Raw genomic sequence first — 15,295 nt, 5'->3', positions numbered from 1 at the left:
GTAGTCCAACAGCATCTTGGGACTCAAGGTTGGGAAACCCAGGTTGGGAACCCCTGGTCTACGTTAACTTGCAGTAGCTCTCAAGATGACAGATGGGGACCTTTCCCACCCTAGCTAGAGATGCCAAGGATTGAATGCAAGTTCTCTTGCATACAAGGCTGTGCTACTGAGCCACGATCTCAACATGGTGTGCACATTGTTTTCCCACACACAAATTCTTCCCATGTGATGCATTAAGAGGCTAAGATATAGAAATCCCCCCACCCCACCTCTTGTTTCTGTCTGCTTTTGAAGAATATACTGGGTTTACCTGCAAAACTGCACAGCACTCTATCAAAGGCAGGCATGAGTTTCTCTGCTGGCAACTGCAAAGTACATTTTATCCACCATGAAAAGAAAAAGGATTTATTGCAGCTGATAGGTTTGGTGGATCATTCCTTCATGCAATCTATCATTGTCTCAAGCCCCCAGCAGGTGTTTTTCATCATAAGGACTAGCAACATTCCAGAGTCAGAAAAGACTTTTCTTAGAAGGGCTAATCTGGTTATGTTATTCATTAGACTCCTTTTTACAAATGGCAGCTGACAAGAACTTATGTGCCTGCATAGGGAAATTATATCACCCATACATACACAACTAGGGATATCGCCTTACTGTCCTGTTTAAAGGGACAGGGTGCTGGAGATCCAGGCGAGGGTGAATAAGGGAGTGGGGAAGTTGGAGTCCAGTGGACTGGTCTCCTCCCTCCATCACTGAGAAGCAAGGTAGGAGAAAGGCCAGAAGTTAGGGTGAGCCAACAAGCCAGCCCCCATACTCCCTATTCTTCATCTTCAGCTTTCTGGGCATACAACATGAGGATGGGCCATTTAGCTCTATGGTAGAGCACATGCTTGGTATCCTGGCATCTCGAGTGAAAAGGGTCAGGAAGCAGGTGGAAGAAAAGAACCCTCCACCTGAGACTTTTGGGAGGGGCTGCCAGTCGATGTAGGTAAGAATGGGCTAGGCAGATAGGTGGACCAAAGGCCCGCCCAGACAAGGCAGATTCATATATTCAGCTTTATGGCTGGTTCTCTACCTTGAATGACACACGTTCTATCATGCATGATGCTTCTTCATGCTCCTGGCAAGAGTGTCCAACTTGGGATGACCCATGCTCTAGTACAGGAGTTTCCAACCAGATGCTGTTGGACAACTGTCTGGTGAGGCCAGCTGTCCTTACTTCCGAGGACAGAGTGGTGAGGGGGCCCAAGGTGACAGGGATGGGTGGAGGCTGGGGAGAAGCGGAGGAAAGACTGCCAACGGGCAGGGACTCTGCTCCAGTGGAGGAGGAGCAGAGCCCTGAAAAGGCCAAAGGGGAGGTGTGCGAGGATAACATCAGCAGCACAATTCCCAAAGGGAGGGGGTCTGAGCAGGATGAGGGAGAAGCGGGAGGGGCATTGGCAACATCTGCAAAGGGTGGACAATAACAGGGAATAAAGAGGGGCGTTGGCCCCATAATTGGGGTGGGTGATGCATAGCCTGTGAGGAGGCATAAAAGGAGCCGGCCAGGGATGAGAGGCTGCGGGTGGAGTGTCAGGGGCCTCTGGAGAGGGGCAGACACAAGGAGCAAGCAGCCTGGGATGGAGGAGGCACAGTGTAGGTGAGATCTAACACTAAAGAGAATGCATCCTACTCTTTTCCTCACATGGCACACCCATATGAAACTGCCAGGGACCTCTATTCCACATCTCAGACCTTGCTTGTGGCCCCACCACCGACTGAGATCCGGCTGGCAGGGCCTAGTGACAGGGCCTTTTCGGTAGTGGCCCCTCGGCTTTGGAATGCTCTCCCCTATGAACTTCATCATGTTCCCTCCCTTTGAGTTATTAAGGAACACTTAGCTTCATCTTTTTAGAGACTCTTTTTAGTTTTTATTCTTCAGTGGTTTTTTAAAATCGGTAAATCTGGTTTTAACTGGGTCTAGTTTTTGAACTGAATTTTATTAATTTTATATTGTTTTACCTGTGTTGTTTTCTTTGTGAGCTGCCTGAGGCAATACTGTAGTAGAGGGGTGAAATACAGATATTTAAAATCAATAAATAATAATACATAAATCTATTGATGCCCATCTCTCGTGATGGTGGATGACCAATGGTCATTGACTCACAAGAATGTATCTGGGAGTATATGAAATGTGTACTCCTTCCACAAACCTCTGCAGCACTGCATACTTGCTTTCTATGGGAATCCCTGGACTTCAGAAGAGAAGCCGGTTCCTCATATTTGCAGCTGTAGTAGCAAGAGGTGAACACATTAATTAGCATTAATATTGCATTATTTAACAAGGACACCTAAAAGGGGTAGAATTTGTTCACCAATGCTAGGGCTAAATCCTCAGCTGCTGTTTATGGGCATCAATCCATTAGTGCCAATGGAAGGGCATCTATTCTCTGCAGCTGGAGAACTGGCCCTTGATCTCCACCAATCCCTTATAAAATGGGCATTTTGGCTACCCCTTGGGCAGAACAGGTGGTGAGTATCTTGCAGCCAACGCACCTAAATATAGCAGCAGAGATAAATGGGGGGTGCAATGCCCAATCTAGGTTAATATCATACATTTGAGACCAATTTTAGGGTCTAGCCAACAGGAAATATTCATACTATGCTGCCTTATTAACTCATCGTCATTATCATCTTCGGCATTTGTGATGTCCATCAAGAAATGTGCATATTAATATTAAAGGAATCTAGTGAGCTAATGGCGGATGGATGGCTGCCATCTTTCCGCAATGCTAATCTGAAACACTGCAGTACGAGGACTTGTTATTTTCCATTTACATTGCCCAGATGTTTATTCTCGGACTGGAAATCCAGTTTTGCTTTGATTTTCCCCAAGCGTAAGTGGACTGTGGCGGTTCTCTAATATAGCAATTAAACCATGCATTAATGATTCATTCTCCTGCAAATTAAGACATTTAAAGAGAGCAGGTAGAGAAGCAGCAAAGAAAACAGAGAAAGCTCAGTTGGCCCCAGTTATTTCAGATTCAATGCTTAGCTGGTACTTTATTTAAAGCTGTGTCCTGGCTACTGAATATATCTCTGTCTAGAAAATTCTTGATCTTCTTGCAGAAATAATATTGGGTTTATTAATAGCCATGTAGTACACCTTAAGTGGCGCAGCGGGGAAATGCTTGTCTAACAAGCAGAAGGTTGCTGATTCGAATCCCCACTGGTACTATATCAGGCAGCAGTGATATAGGTAGATGCTGAAAGACATCATCTCATACTACACAGGAGTAGGCAATGGTAAACCACAGGGCTCTGTGGGCACCAGGAGTCAAAATCGACTTGATGGCACACTTTACTTTGCATGGCTATTAGCCAACAGCATGACATGAAGAGTGCATTTAGCATACTACGTTGGCTCTCTCTGTCCTATGACAATAAAACTCTCCACGTCCTGAGGGGGATGGAGTAAGGACTGCACAGGCAGGCACCAGGTCATCCAACTGCAATTGTGCAGCAACTCACCTGGGACATACTTGCCACACCTGGCTCCTCCTCCTCTCTCCTGGCTCTGTAACAGGACCTGCAGTCCTGAGAAGGAGAGAGTAAAGAAAATGCCACCAGGCAGGCAACAGAGCACTCGATGGATTATGCCAGCAGTTGTGAAAATGAGATAAGTTGAAAGATGATGAGAACAGACACAATACTTTGGCGTCGGGAGGTGGGAGGAAATGTCACCTTGAGTAATAAGCATTGGAGTGGGCAGAAGCAGACTCCATTTAATTGTGTTTTATTCTTCCACACAAGTTGCCCCAGGGGTTCTTCTGGACTGAGAATGAAATCAAATAAAATTCAACCACCTTTTGGCTACATTACGGCCCACACCACCCTTATATTCACTGCACTGCCCCAAATACCAGCTCAATAATGCTTTCATATCCATAGACTTCCATAGAGAAATGGTCAGCATCCTAGCCAGAAAGTTAATACTAGGGAAGCAATCTTTATGATAGTTACGATTAATTCACAGTAGTAACTGGGCAAAGCAGGATTCCAGACATTTGGATGGGAGCAGAGGGACATTTAGGTAACTTCGGAGCCTGGACCTAAAGGTCTTTGGAAGGCCCCCCACCCCCCCTGCAAGTTAAGCATCATCACACACACACACACACACACACACACACACACACACACACACACACACACACACACCATGATGCATGCAGTATTTTTTAACGTGTGGGTTCTTGAGGGCACAAACATCAACTAAACTCACAAGAATGTAAGACTACAAAACAGGCATATTTATGCAAATATGCATTAGCAAAAACATTTCAACACACAACTGAACATCTTCCCATCCCACATATTTCTTCCTCCACTCCCTCTCTGTCTCTAAAGCCGAGGTCACCCCTAGGCTGCTCAGCATAGCACATGCTGGCGGCGTGGCATGGCAACCACTGCACCTGGGACTAAAGAGGATTTGGTGGCCTCCAGGGGGCGTGGAGGCCCCGGACTTCTGCCCAGAGGTCCAGGGGCAAGAGCACCTCTGGAGCGGGGGGAGGCAGACTTCAGGGCAGGATCCAGATCTAAGAGAGTCTTTGGCAAGATGACCTCTCCTACCCATTTGGACCTCCATGTCCTTAATATGTTGGGGGATGCAAGCTTATTTCATTTTTACCCAGTGAGTGGCAGTAACACTGTTTTTGGCAGTGGTTGTCACCGGCCATGATTTCCTCCCACAAAAGGCATGCCCAGAGCGCTGGAAAGTGTGGTCCTTCCCAAGGCTGACATAAGAACATAAGAACAGCCCTGCTGGATCAGGCCCAAGGCCCATCTAGTCCAGCATCCTGTTTCGCACAGTGGCCCACCAGATGCCTCTGGGAAGCCCACAGGCAAGAGGTGAGAGCATGCCATCTCTCCTGTTGTTACTCCCCTGCAACTGGTACTCAGAGTCATCCTGCCTTTGAGGCTGGAGGTCGCCCACAGCCCACTGACTAGAAGCCGTTGATAGACCTCTTCTCCATGTAGTTATCAAAACCCCACTTAAAGCCATCCAGGTTGTTGGCTGTCACCACATCTCGTGGCAGAGAATTCCACAAGTTGATGATGCGTTGTGTGAAAAAGTCCTTCCGTTTGTTGGTCCTAGATTTCCCGGCAATCAGTTTCATGAGAAGACCCCTGGTTCTTGTGTTATGGGAGAGTGAGAAGATATTCTCTATCCACTTTCTCCACACCGTGCATGGTTTTATAGACCTCTATCATGTCTCCCCGCAGTGGTCTTTTTTCTAAACTAAAAAGCCCCAGGTGTTGTAGTCTTGCCTCATAAGAAAGGTGCTCTAGGCCCCTGATCATCTTGGTTGCCCTCTTCTGCACTTTTTCCAGTTTAACAATGTCCTTTTTTAGATGTGGCAACCAGAATTGTACGCAGTACTCCAGGTGTGGCCGCACCATAGTTTTTTATAAGGGCATTATAATATTATCAGTTTTATTTTCAATCCCCTTCCTAATGATCCCTAGCATGGAATTTGCCTTTTTCACAGCTGCCACACATTGAGTTGACACTTTCAACGGGCTTTATTCATAAAGCTCTATGGAGAAAGTACTGGGAAGTAGGGATGTGTGAAACGTTTCAGGTACAGAACGATGCAAATGAGATTTTCAATGAGACACCATGAATCCACTCTCATTTGCTATCATAGAATCTACACTCAGAACACCTCAGAAACAACAGAACCCTGTACCCCGTGGGTTAGAAACCCATGGGGTTGGTTGGCACCCTATGTGCACTACACCACCACTCGCTCTGGGCCACCCCAGCACCCCCCAAGTGCACTTAAGGGGCTGCTGAAAGCTCCATTATGCCTTATGAGGAAAAACCTTAAAGACACGTAAACTTCAACAATTCACCAAAAATCAGCCCTCTGCCCAAATCCTTTGAAAAAATTCAGGTAGCTTCCTTGCCCCTACCTTGCACTACTACCAACCCCACACTGCTCTAGGCCACCCCTTTCCCCCTGATGTGAAGCGATAACCCTCCATTATACCTAATGGGGGAAACCTTAAAGATGGGTAAACTTCAACAATTCACCAAAAATCAGCCCTTTGCCCAATCACTCTGAAATTGGGGTGGTAGCCTCGACCCATTGGGCACTACCACCCCACCCCACTCTTTTGTCCCCAGGACCCATTTTTTAATCTGAATTGTTTCAGATTCGGATTCGGATTAATTCGGATCCGAATCGAATCGGGGGTGATTCGGAAGGGCCAGATTCGGATCCAAAATGAATCGGGGGTGTTTCAATTCGGATCCGAATTGAAACACCAAAAATCCGAATTGCACACCCCTACTGGGAAGGACTACACTTCCCTTTGCCCCACCAAGTGTGCCTTCCCAGATGTTACTATGGCTCAATAGGGTTTTGTTTCTTTTCACACACACCCTTGCCCCACTCCCACCCCCCAGTGCTGTGTGGAGGTCAGTGCAGTGGGTAATGACTCCCACAGTGACGGTTTTCGGCTGAAGTTGCCCCTGCTTGAAAAATCGTGAAGCCCTAGTCCTGCAGGCGAACAGCTTGCAGCAGCCATGAAGGTCCCCGGTAAGACGTGTGGACACACCCACACCCTCCTGAGAAATATTTCTAGTAGAACCAAATCTCTGGTTGCTTCTCTCAAATTTCCTTGGATGTTCCAACCAGGGAAGAGCCTTTCAAATTTGCCTCAAACCTTCAGTTTAGGAAAGATTTGGTGCCATCTCTCCCAAACATGTGACCTTACGGCCGACGCAAGTTCGAGCAAAGAGTGCCTTTGAAAGCACTGCGGGAGCCAGTGACCAGGACAGCGATTAGCTTCATTGCTGCAAAGAACGCTGACAAAGTCTCCCCTTTATCCAGCCCAAAGAAGTTCAAATACAGATGGTCTGAATGCCAACTCCTCTCACACGGCAAGCTCCATTCAGCTCAGAGTCTCCACTGCTACAAACAGGGAGGGCAGTTCAATGTACCTGCTCATCCAGTCATTAGCCGCTTGGCAGGCAGTGCCAATGAGGGCAACCAATTAGCACTAACTGTGACAGGTAGGACATCGCAGTGGGGGACTCCTGGAGAGAAGAAGGAGAGGAAGGGCTTCAAAACACATGTCCTCTCAAAGCAGGGCTGGCAGGGGTCTTTCAATGCGGAGAGCATGTGTCAGCCTCTGCTCAGAAGTGACAAGGTTGTCATTTTCTCTTTTTCATCACCTCGCCACACAAACCTGCCTTGCTTTTGCTGCCGACACACAAAGATTTGGAAAGGACTAAAAGAGCAAAGTGTGTGTGTGGGGTGGGGTGGGGTGGGGGATCAAGGGAGAGAGAACATGGGCATGCAGCCCCAACACGATACTTTTCATGGCACTGCCTGTATGCAAAGCCCCTCTTGCCACTCAGCGGTCGTGTGAGAGAAAAGCCAAATAGACAACAAAAGATGTATTCCACATCAGTTACACAGAACTGCCTGCCTGAATCTGTCTCATGTCACAAATAACTCTTCTGGCTCAAAAGTATGCATCGTGCTTCTTTCACACCAGCAGTCAATCCAATGATAAGACAACGCATTCTGCAGTCTTGCGCATGCTTTTCTCCTGATCAGCAACAGTTCTGAAAGACTGAAGCATGGAATAATAGGCAGTGATATAGTCTCACACGAACAGTGTAACTGAAATCACTTAATTTCGAATACTTTATCGCATGCTTTAGTGGGGGTCGGCCGGGCCCAGGGTCACAATGGCGTCAGAATGGCCACATCTCTCAGCCAAATTTGCTACCATGCTCACAGGTCACTCTGCCACTGCCTCCTCTATCCCATTGCATCCACAGAGGGAAATTCCCCCCTAGAGGCCTCTGCAATGAAGCAGGAGCCTTCTGGGTAAGCCACCATTTTTGAGTGGAAGGGCTCTGGGAGGAGACCACAACAAACTGGTTTGCAGTCTTTTTAGGCCTATTGATGCCAAAAAAGAGACACACACTGCACACACAATAAGTCTTGGGAAGCCCACCCAGATATGAGGGAGCCCGTGGATAGCCATTTGCCAAAGGGCTCCACAAACCTGCAGGGCTTTGCTCTTTATCATGTCAGTCAAAGTAATTCATGGGTGAACTGTTTCCGTCTTCTGTGCCCTCTCTCTGGGTGTCCCCTGACATGTAGACCACACTCAACTGACTGACCATTGTCCACCAGGCCAACCTTTGGGCCGCTACTCATGCACAGTGTCCCTATCAGTGAGATGTTGGAGGGAACCCCACTCTAAACCATAACTTTGTATTTGTTCTTGGACTTTCCAATGTGGCCATTTTCCCACTGACCAGTTTCATTGTTTTAATTTTCTCACAGTAGTTGCCAGTTTGAATCCCCGCTGGTATGTTCCCCAGACTATGGGAAACACCTATATGGGGCAGCAGTGATATAGGAAGATGATGAAAGGCATCATCTCATACTGCACGGGAGATGGCAATGGTAAACCCCTCCTGTATTCTACCAAAGACAAACCACAGGGCTCTGTGGTCGACTTGCCAGGAGTCGACACCGACTCGACGGCACAACTTTACCTTTAGCTGGGCCTTTGGTTTGCCCAGCCAGGTCTAGAAAAACAGGCAGATCCTGCCCATTCCTTGTATTGCTAGTCATCAAGCTCTGGTCAGAGCTCCTCTTTTGCTTTGTGTCTCTGTCTTCCAGTCTTTGCATTTGGTGTGATTATTTGCAGGACTTTATGAGGACTGAAGGTTATCCCCCAGAAACGAATCCGGGAGGAAGACAGATATATACAGCACTGCTTCTATGGCCCCTGTGACTCTCGCACTGCCCATGGTATTTGTATCCCATACAATCAGAGGCTAAACCACAGCATCACTTTTCATATAAAGACACAATAGGGGCGAATATATTAACCTCGGCAAGCGTACACATTGACAGTGCTTTCTCTGGTGCTCAGCTGACTAAACTCCAGAAGAGCTCCATCTTAATTGTCTTCCATCCTCTCCCCTGCTCATTAAGAGTGACTTATTATGCTGATCTTATGTCATGCACAGCTCACAGCAGTGCTGGGATTCTCAGACTCTCTCACCGTGACGGGGTCATCCCATCCACCAGACAGACAGGGCGACCAGCAGGCAAGATCTAGCAACCAGCTCCTAAAAAGGCAGATCCAGTTCACAGGACCAATTTTTACATGGTGAGTTGGTCTTGCAAAGTCTCTGATAGGCTGAAATAATAATTTATCATGCCTTGGCAAGCTTATAAAAATCCTACCGATTTTTTTTTAAAAAAGATTTCCGAGGATGTGGCAAGCTGTGATCTGGAAGTGTTGGGAAATTCACAAGATTGGTTCATTATATTGAAATTTTCCAAGAAGGTCATCTCACAATGATTCTGAATAATAGTTGTATCACTGGGTTGGGATGGCGGGGGGTGGGTGGGGGGACTTGCAGACAGGGAATATGGTATGGTGGAAATGAGGATTCACGAACTGGCACTGGAATTTGCTGTGGATCAAGCTGGCAGTCATATTAAACTAATCATAGGTGGAACACAAGCATTAAGTATCTATGGCCAATAGCTTTCCATGAAAAGTCCCTGGAACTGAAGACATCTTTCAAAATCCCTTGAGAGCCTGAAGGTAATACCCTGCATTTCAGGATTAAAACCTATGAGTCTCCTTTAAAATCCAGCTGCTAAGCCTTAGGCTTCCTTGCCTCTCTGTGACATCAGTTCAGCAATGGCAACCGGCATAACCATAACACATTGGCCTACCGACCCCAACTGGGATGTCAGAGCAGCGTCTCACTCCTGGAAGAGACTCAATTTTTGTGTGTGTGTGAATGTCTTAACTTTTATAATATAGGTAAGGCAGGGATCTTCTTCATCACCAGTAAAAATTGCCATGGGTTCAGATTGATGAACTATCTGATTCAGCACTGTCTTCAGCAGTAGGTTCTCCTGGAGGTTTTCCACACGGGGCTTTTAAAGCCCTTTAACTTGCATCTCCTCCGAAATAGAGGGGGTGCATTCACATATCAGCTAGATTTACCCCAAAGTCCCTGAGAGTTATCAGGGAGCAGCTCACACACAATTCGAGCTTTTCACTGTGCGTTAGAGTACAGCTCGATTTATATCCAGAGTAAAAAAAATCCACTATTTGCATCTGGGTTTTTTTGGGATGAGTTCACAGTAAAGCCTCCAAGTAAACTTGTGGTAAAGCCTGCTGTGTAGAAGTCCCAAGAAAGCTACAAAACCACCAGCCGGTGCATTCAGCCACAGGTGGCACCAGCCCCACCTTCAACACAGAGACTGGCTGCACTGTGACCCAAGTCCTACCCTGTATACATCTTGAACTCCGTGATGGAAGGGAGGCGGGATATAAATGTAACAAATGAATATCAAAAGGAAATAGCCATTGAGAGACCCCTCTTTTGTGAGGGGTCTTACAAAGCCACGGATGTCACCAGATCTTGTGGTAACACATAAACGAAGCATGTGTTGTGTGAAGAGGCACTGCCTTCCATCCCTCCTAAACTTAACCAACTGCCCAGCAGTTTCACTGAATGGCTTCAAGTTCCAGTATTCTGAGAAGGAGTCGATCATTCCTCCCTGCTTTGCAACGTGCTGCTGTGACTCCAAGTCTTTACTCAGAACCATGGGAGAGAAAGAAAAGGACAAATGTGTGTACTACTACTATTATTATTATTTTTGCTTGCTAAGCCAAAAGCATCACAATTAACGCTGGTGTGGGAACAACATTTGCAAAATCCTCCCTCTCCCAGGTGAAAAGAAAGCCATCTCCAGATGTAGATTTGTAAATGAAAAGGGGGTGTGCCAAAAAGGAAAGAAAGAAAGCACATTGTGGATTTGGTGGGGTTCGAATGGGAGAGAAAACTGTTTTCCATATTTATTTAACCTTTGCCTCTTCCGGCATTGTCTCCAGACTTACCTGCAGTTGGAGCGGGCCTAAGCCGGGGGTTGCCGCGGCAGCAGCTGCCATGGTTGTTGGGATCAGCTGAACAGGGTAAGGGTCACCTAAGTAAGAGAATAATAGAGGCGTCAGCACCTTTTATCTACTCTCCACCTGCAAATTAAACTCCTGCATTCACTCCTTCCAAAAGCCTTCTTTTGTGTGCCTTGCTGAGGCCTAATGAAAAGCTCCATTGTGAAGCCTTTTACTAACACTCTTCACAATTCTGGCTGAGAGAGGAATGTGAATAAAAGGCACAGGCAATTAAGGCGGAAACCTCATCCTTTTTCATGATGTATTTAGGGAAATGGGGAGGGGGGGAGTACACACTGATCAGAAGGCTGAGCTTCCAAAAAGAAAGAAGAAGAAAGAACACACGAAGGGGAAAGGAAAGGAAAGGAAAACAGAACAACCTTGATAAGATCACAGCATCAGATGGGGACAAATTTAAAGGGCTGTCCAGAGTGGAAAGTTAACCAAACAGAGCTCATGGAGGGTAAAGCAAGCATCCTGGAGACTTAACACATAACCCCAATGTTTCACAGATGAAAATAGGAATGCTCTTATGCATTTTTAACGCCTCATGCTCAGGATCATTGCTTAAGGCTGTAGTCCCAAACACATTTACCTAGGAGTAAGTCCTGGTGAGCACAATGGGACATACTTCTGAATAAACATGCATAGGTTCCCTACTACGTAATACTGAATACGTAATACTTTTCTGCCGGTTGTATGTTGTACTGATTTACTCTGCACTGGCTTCTGAAGTAGCTGCCGTACAGAAATGGATCATAACAATTTCTTTAAAAAAATGTTTTAATTTCACCGGGGATCTGGCTGGGCTTTGTTTGAGGTCTCAAACCTAATTAATCTCTCAAACCTGATTAATTTCTGCAGGCAGAAAACTCCAAAGATGTGAGGACACTCCAAAAAGTTCATATACCATTTTGATGGGCTTTTAACAGTGGGTAGGGCCTTTTTGGAGTGGCTCCACATCTTTGGAACTTGCTGCCAGCAGAGATTAATCAGGTTAGAGAGCTCGCCTCTGTTAGCTGAGCTCAGCTAGCAGCTGAGCAGACAATCAAGAATAGCATTTCCTAAACAGATGGGAGACTATTTGGCTAATTTCTGAGCCCATCCAAATTTGGCCGGACACCCCCCCCATTAAGTCCCCAAACTGTCCCCTCTCTCTTACACCTCACTGCCTTCCAACCCAACTCATGTCAGAAACTCCTGCCCCTTTCTTCTAAACTTTGCCCACTGGTTCAATCAGTGAGGGAAGAGGTTATTCTATCCCTCCTTACCCTCTCTAGCCAGCATCTGATATGCTGTGGAGACTCTGATTGCCCCTAGGAAATGTAGTTTTCACAGGGTTACCGACATTACATTTTTCAAAGGCTTCTCTATGCAGCATGCTAATACCAGCTGGAAAAGGGAGGGAGGGAGGGAGAGACCTCCCCTTCCCACTGTAGCTGAAAGCTTTCCCAAGTGAGGGAGGGACAGATTGCCCATCTCTACAGATTACTGGGCCCATTTAATTTGTTGACTGAGTCCTCGATAGCTTGTCAAAGGCACAAATGCCTTTGCTTGGAAAAAGGTAACTCTTTATCTTGTGAGCATAGCATATAATTATTGTTAGGCCTAAATCCAGGAAATAACTACAACAAATGTTCCTGAAAACACACTGAGTAGCACCGAGACTAACCGTGCCCTCACATTAGAACATTTTGAATGTGCAGTGATTTTTGTCAGCACCCCCTTCCCACTGATGTCCCAGAATGCCCCCTGAAAATGTTCCTGAGGGCTGGAGGATCCTCAGGGACATGCATGTGTGTGTGTAGCGGGGAGGGGGAGTAGCACAGGAGGTTTGCAAAAAATTGTTGCACAAGTGAAACCTTCTAATGGAACATTTGTAAAGCAGCATTATTTTGGATGCCCCCCCTTTTTTTTTGCATTTTAAATATATTCAAGAAAAAGATCTTGTCTCCTCTTTCCCCCTGCCCCCCAAATCTGAAATCATATCCATTGCTATTTTTTTGCAGAAAACAATGAAGCAAGCCATTAAAGTATAGAGATGCAGTTAGCACAGATGTGCTGTGCCTTATATATTCCTGCTCCCTCCAAATGACAAAATGTTTAAAATGCTTTCCACTCCATTAGCAAAGCCCATTGGAGCATTTGTGCATGGCCCACCAATGTGCGGAAAGAAATTACTACCCGGCAAAATCTTTGGAAACAAGACTTACAATGGCACACATATGTTAGGAAGGCGCAATGGAAGGCCATGGCACATTTGATTGAACGGGCACAATAAGTTTCCCTTCAGTATCTGCTTTTTTAGCAAAGAAAGCAAAGGCGTCATTTTTTAAAAGGCCACATTGCAACACCACATTGTATCATTGTTAGTGATCGGTGTGAAATGTTTCCCATGACCTCACGTTGAAAGGAGCAGGAGGATGACACCATTCCAAATGGTTCTGTACATCTGCTTTCATGGAAGTGACTGATATTTCAATTTTCCTGTGTTATGGTCCGGTTCACACCTGCACCATCATCTGATGATGACAGCATCAACAGATGATTTGCATGTGTGAATGGCCCATTACAGACAGAGCAGCACAAACCGAATAGGAACATAGGAAGCTGCCATATACTGAGTCAGACCATTGGTGTATCTAGCTCAGGATTGTCTTCACAGACTGGCAGCAGCTTCTCCAAGGTTGCAGGCAGGAATCTCTCTCAACCCTATCATGGAGATGCCAGGGAGGGAACTTGAAACCTTCTGCTCTTTCCAGAGTGGCTCCATCCCCCGAGGGGAATATCTTACAGTGCCCACACTTCCTAGTCTCCCTTTCATATGCAACCAGGGTGGACCCTGCTTAACTAAGGGGACAAGTCATGCTTGCTACAACAAGACTAGCTCTCTTCCATATCTTTTCTCACACAGTGCTTTTAAGCAAAGACTGTCCATCCATTCAGTTGCCGGTGATCAAGTCTAGTTAACTCAAGTCAGGTATATGCATATACCAGGCGTACAACTCCCACAGCCACAGGGTCAAAGGGTGCCTTCTCATATTGAGGCTATTCTGAGTGGGGCGGGGGGGGGGGGAACCCGACAGCACAATTTTAACCCCATATTAATCAGCATGATTTTTAACCATCCTGAACTAGAACATTTTTTAACCCAATGTTGATGTTGTCTTAAGTAAGGCTGCTTGCTGATTAAAGGATTTTGAATTGATTAATCACCTGCCTTTTAACCAATTCATATTTAAATATGTTTTCAAGTCACCAACTCCTCATTGGTGAGGCCTTTTTTGAGTACAGAAAGCAAGATAATAACAGCTTATTGTTTAATAAACATACAACTCATGGATAGAAGGGAAAGCCATCTTATCTGTATGATGTTATGAGCTGATGTAGTGAAATAGCAAAGATAACTGGGATGTAAGAATCGATTTGTTGCTGAATCGATGTGACTCAAATCTAGGTGATTGAGTGATTCAACCTCGAATCGAATCACCCTTGAAGATGCTTACCAGATTCAAAGTCAAATCGAATCACCTTCGATTTGAGCTCGAATCAGTTTGGTGATCAGTGCCTCCATTTTGTCACCAGCAATCTCCATTTTGTCCCCTCCAAGCTTCTGCCATAACTGCCAGGGGTGCATTTTTAGGAATTTTAATGTGGATTCTTGGTTGTGAAATGACTTCTTAATAGGGATTCCCTATCAAGAAGTCATTTCACAGCTGAGAATCCAAAACACATAACAATTCATAAAAATTCACCCCTTTAACCAATTCCTTTGTGGGTTGGGTAGCACTTGTCACCCATGGGGCCCTGCCACCCAATCTGCTTTGGTGCCCCCTAAAACATTCAGGCAAATTGATTCAAATTAGAATAGAATCAAATTAGAATAGAATCAACCCAGATTCGAGGGCAGCAGATTTGAGCTTGAATCGAATCAGGCTGATTCAATTCAAACTCTAATTGAATCACAAAAATCAATTTGTGCACATTCCTAAAAGAGACTAAGTTATGAATCAAGACGTTCTGAGTAAGAATCTCATCTTTATCCATGAACTCACTACATGGCTTTAAGCAAAGCACGTTTATGAGCTTCAGCCTCAAATTCGCAATATGGGGAGAATAATATTTAACTACCTTCCAGGATTGTTGTAAGGATTCAACAAGATAATATGTATGCAATACTTTGACCACTATAAAAGCATTTATAAACACTTGACAACAGCAACAATTTATATTATATTTTTCAGTTTGTAACTCCTACAATCAAGTAGCCCCTAAAGGTGAACAAGGATGCCCCAAA

General features: G+C 45.7%; 1 protein-coding gene across 18 annotated transcripts in view; it reads right to left on the bottom strand.

Annotated features, from left to right (window-relative positions):
• SOX5 (SRY-box transcription factor 5) overlaps window positions 1-15,295 on the bottom strand; it is an 876,032-nt gene that overhangs the window by 158,691 nt on the left and 702,046 nt on the right. For 17 of the 18 annotated variants that reach the window (XM_053255253.1, XM_053255257.1, XM_053255255.1 and 14 more), the window contains one exon: window positions 10,945-11,030. In XM_053255253.1, coding sequence (XP_053111228.1) covers window positions 10,945-11,030 — 86 coding nt within the window. Of the gene's footprint in view, window positions 1-10,944; window positions 11,031-11,378; window positions 11,432-15,295 lie in introns of those variants that run through there. The other variant, XM_053255270.1, reaches the window with a different exon arrangement.

Source organism: Hemicordylus capensis, chromosome 5 (assembly GCF_027244095.1).
Source record: "Hemicordylus capensis ecotype Gifberg chromosome 5, rHemCap1.1.pri, whole genome shotgun sequence".
NCBI classification, from domain to species: Eukaryota; Metazoa; Chordata; class Lepidosauria; order Squamata; family Cordylidae; genus Hemicordylus; species Hemicordylus capensis.
Note: the sequence above shows the minus strand (reverse complement) of the source record. Positions and strands in the feature narration are given on the sequence as shown.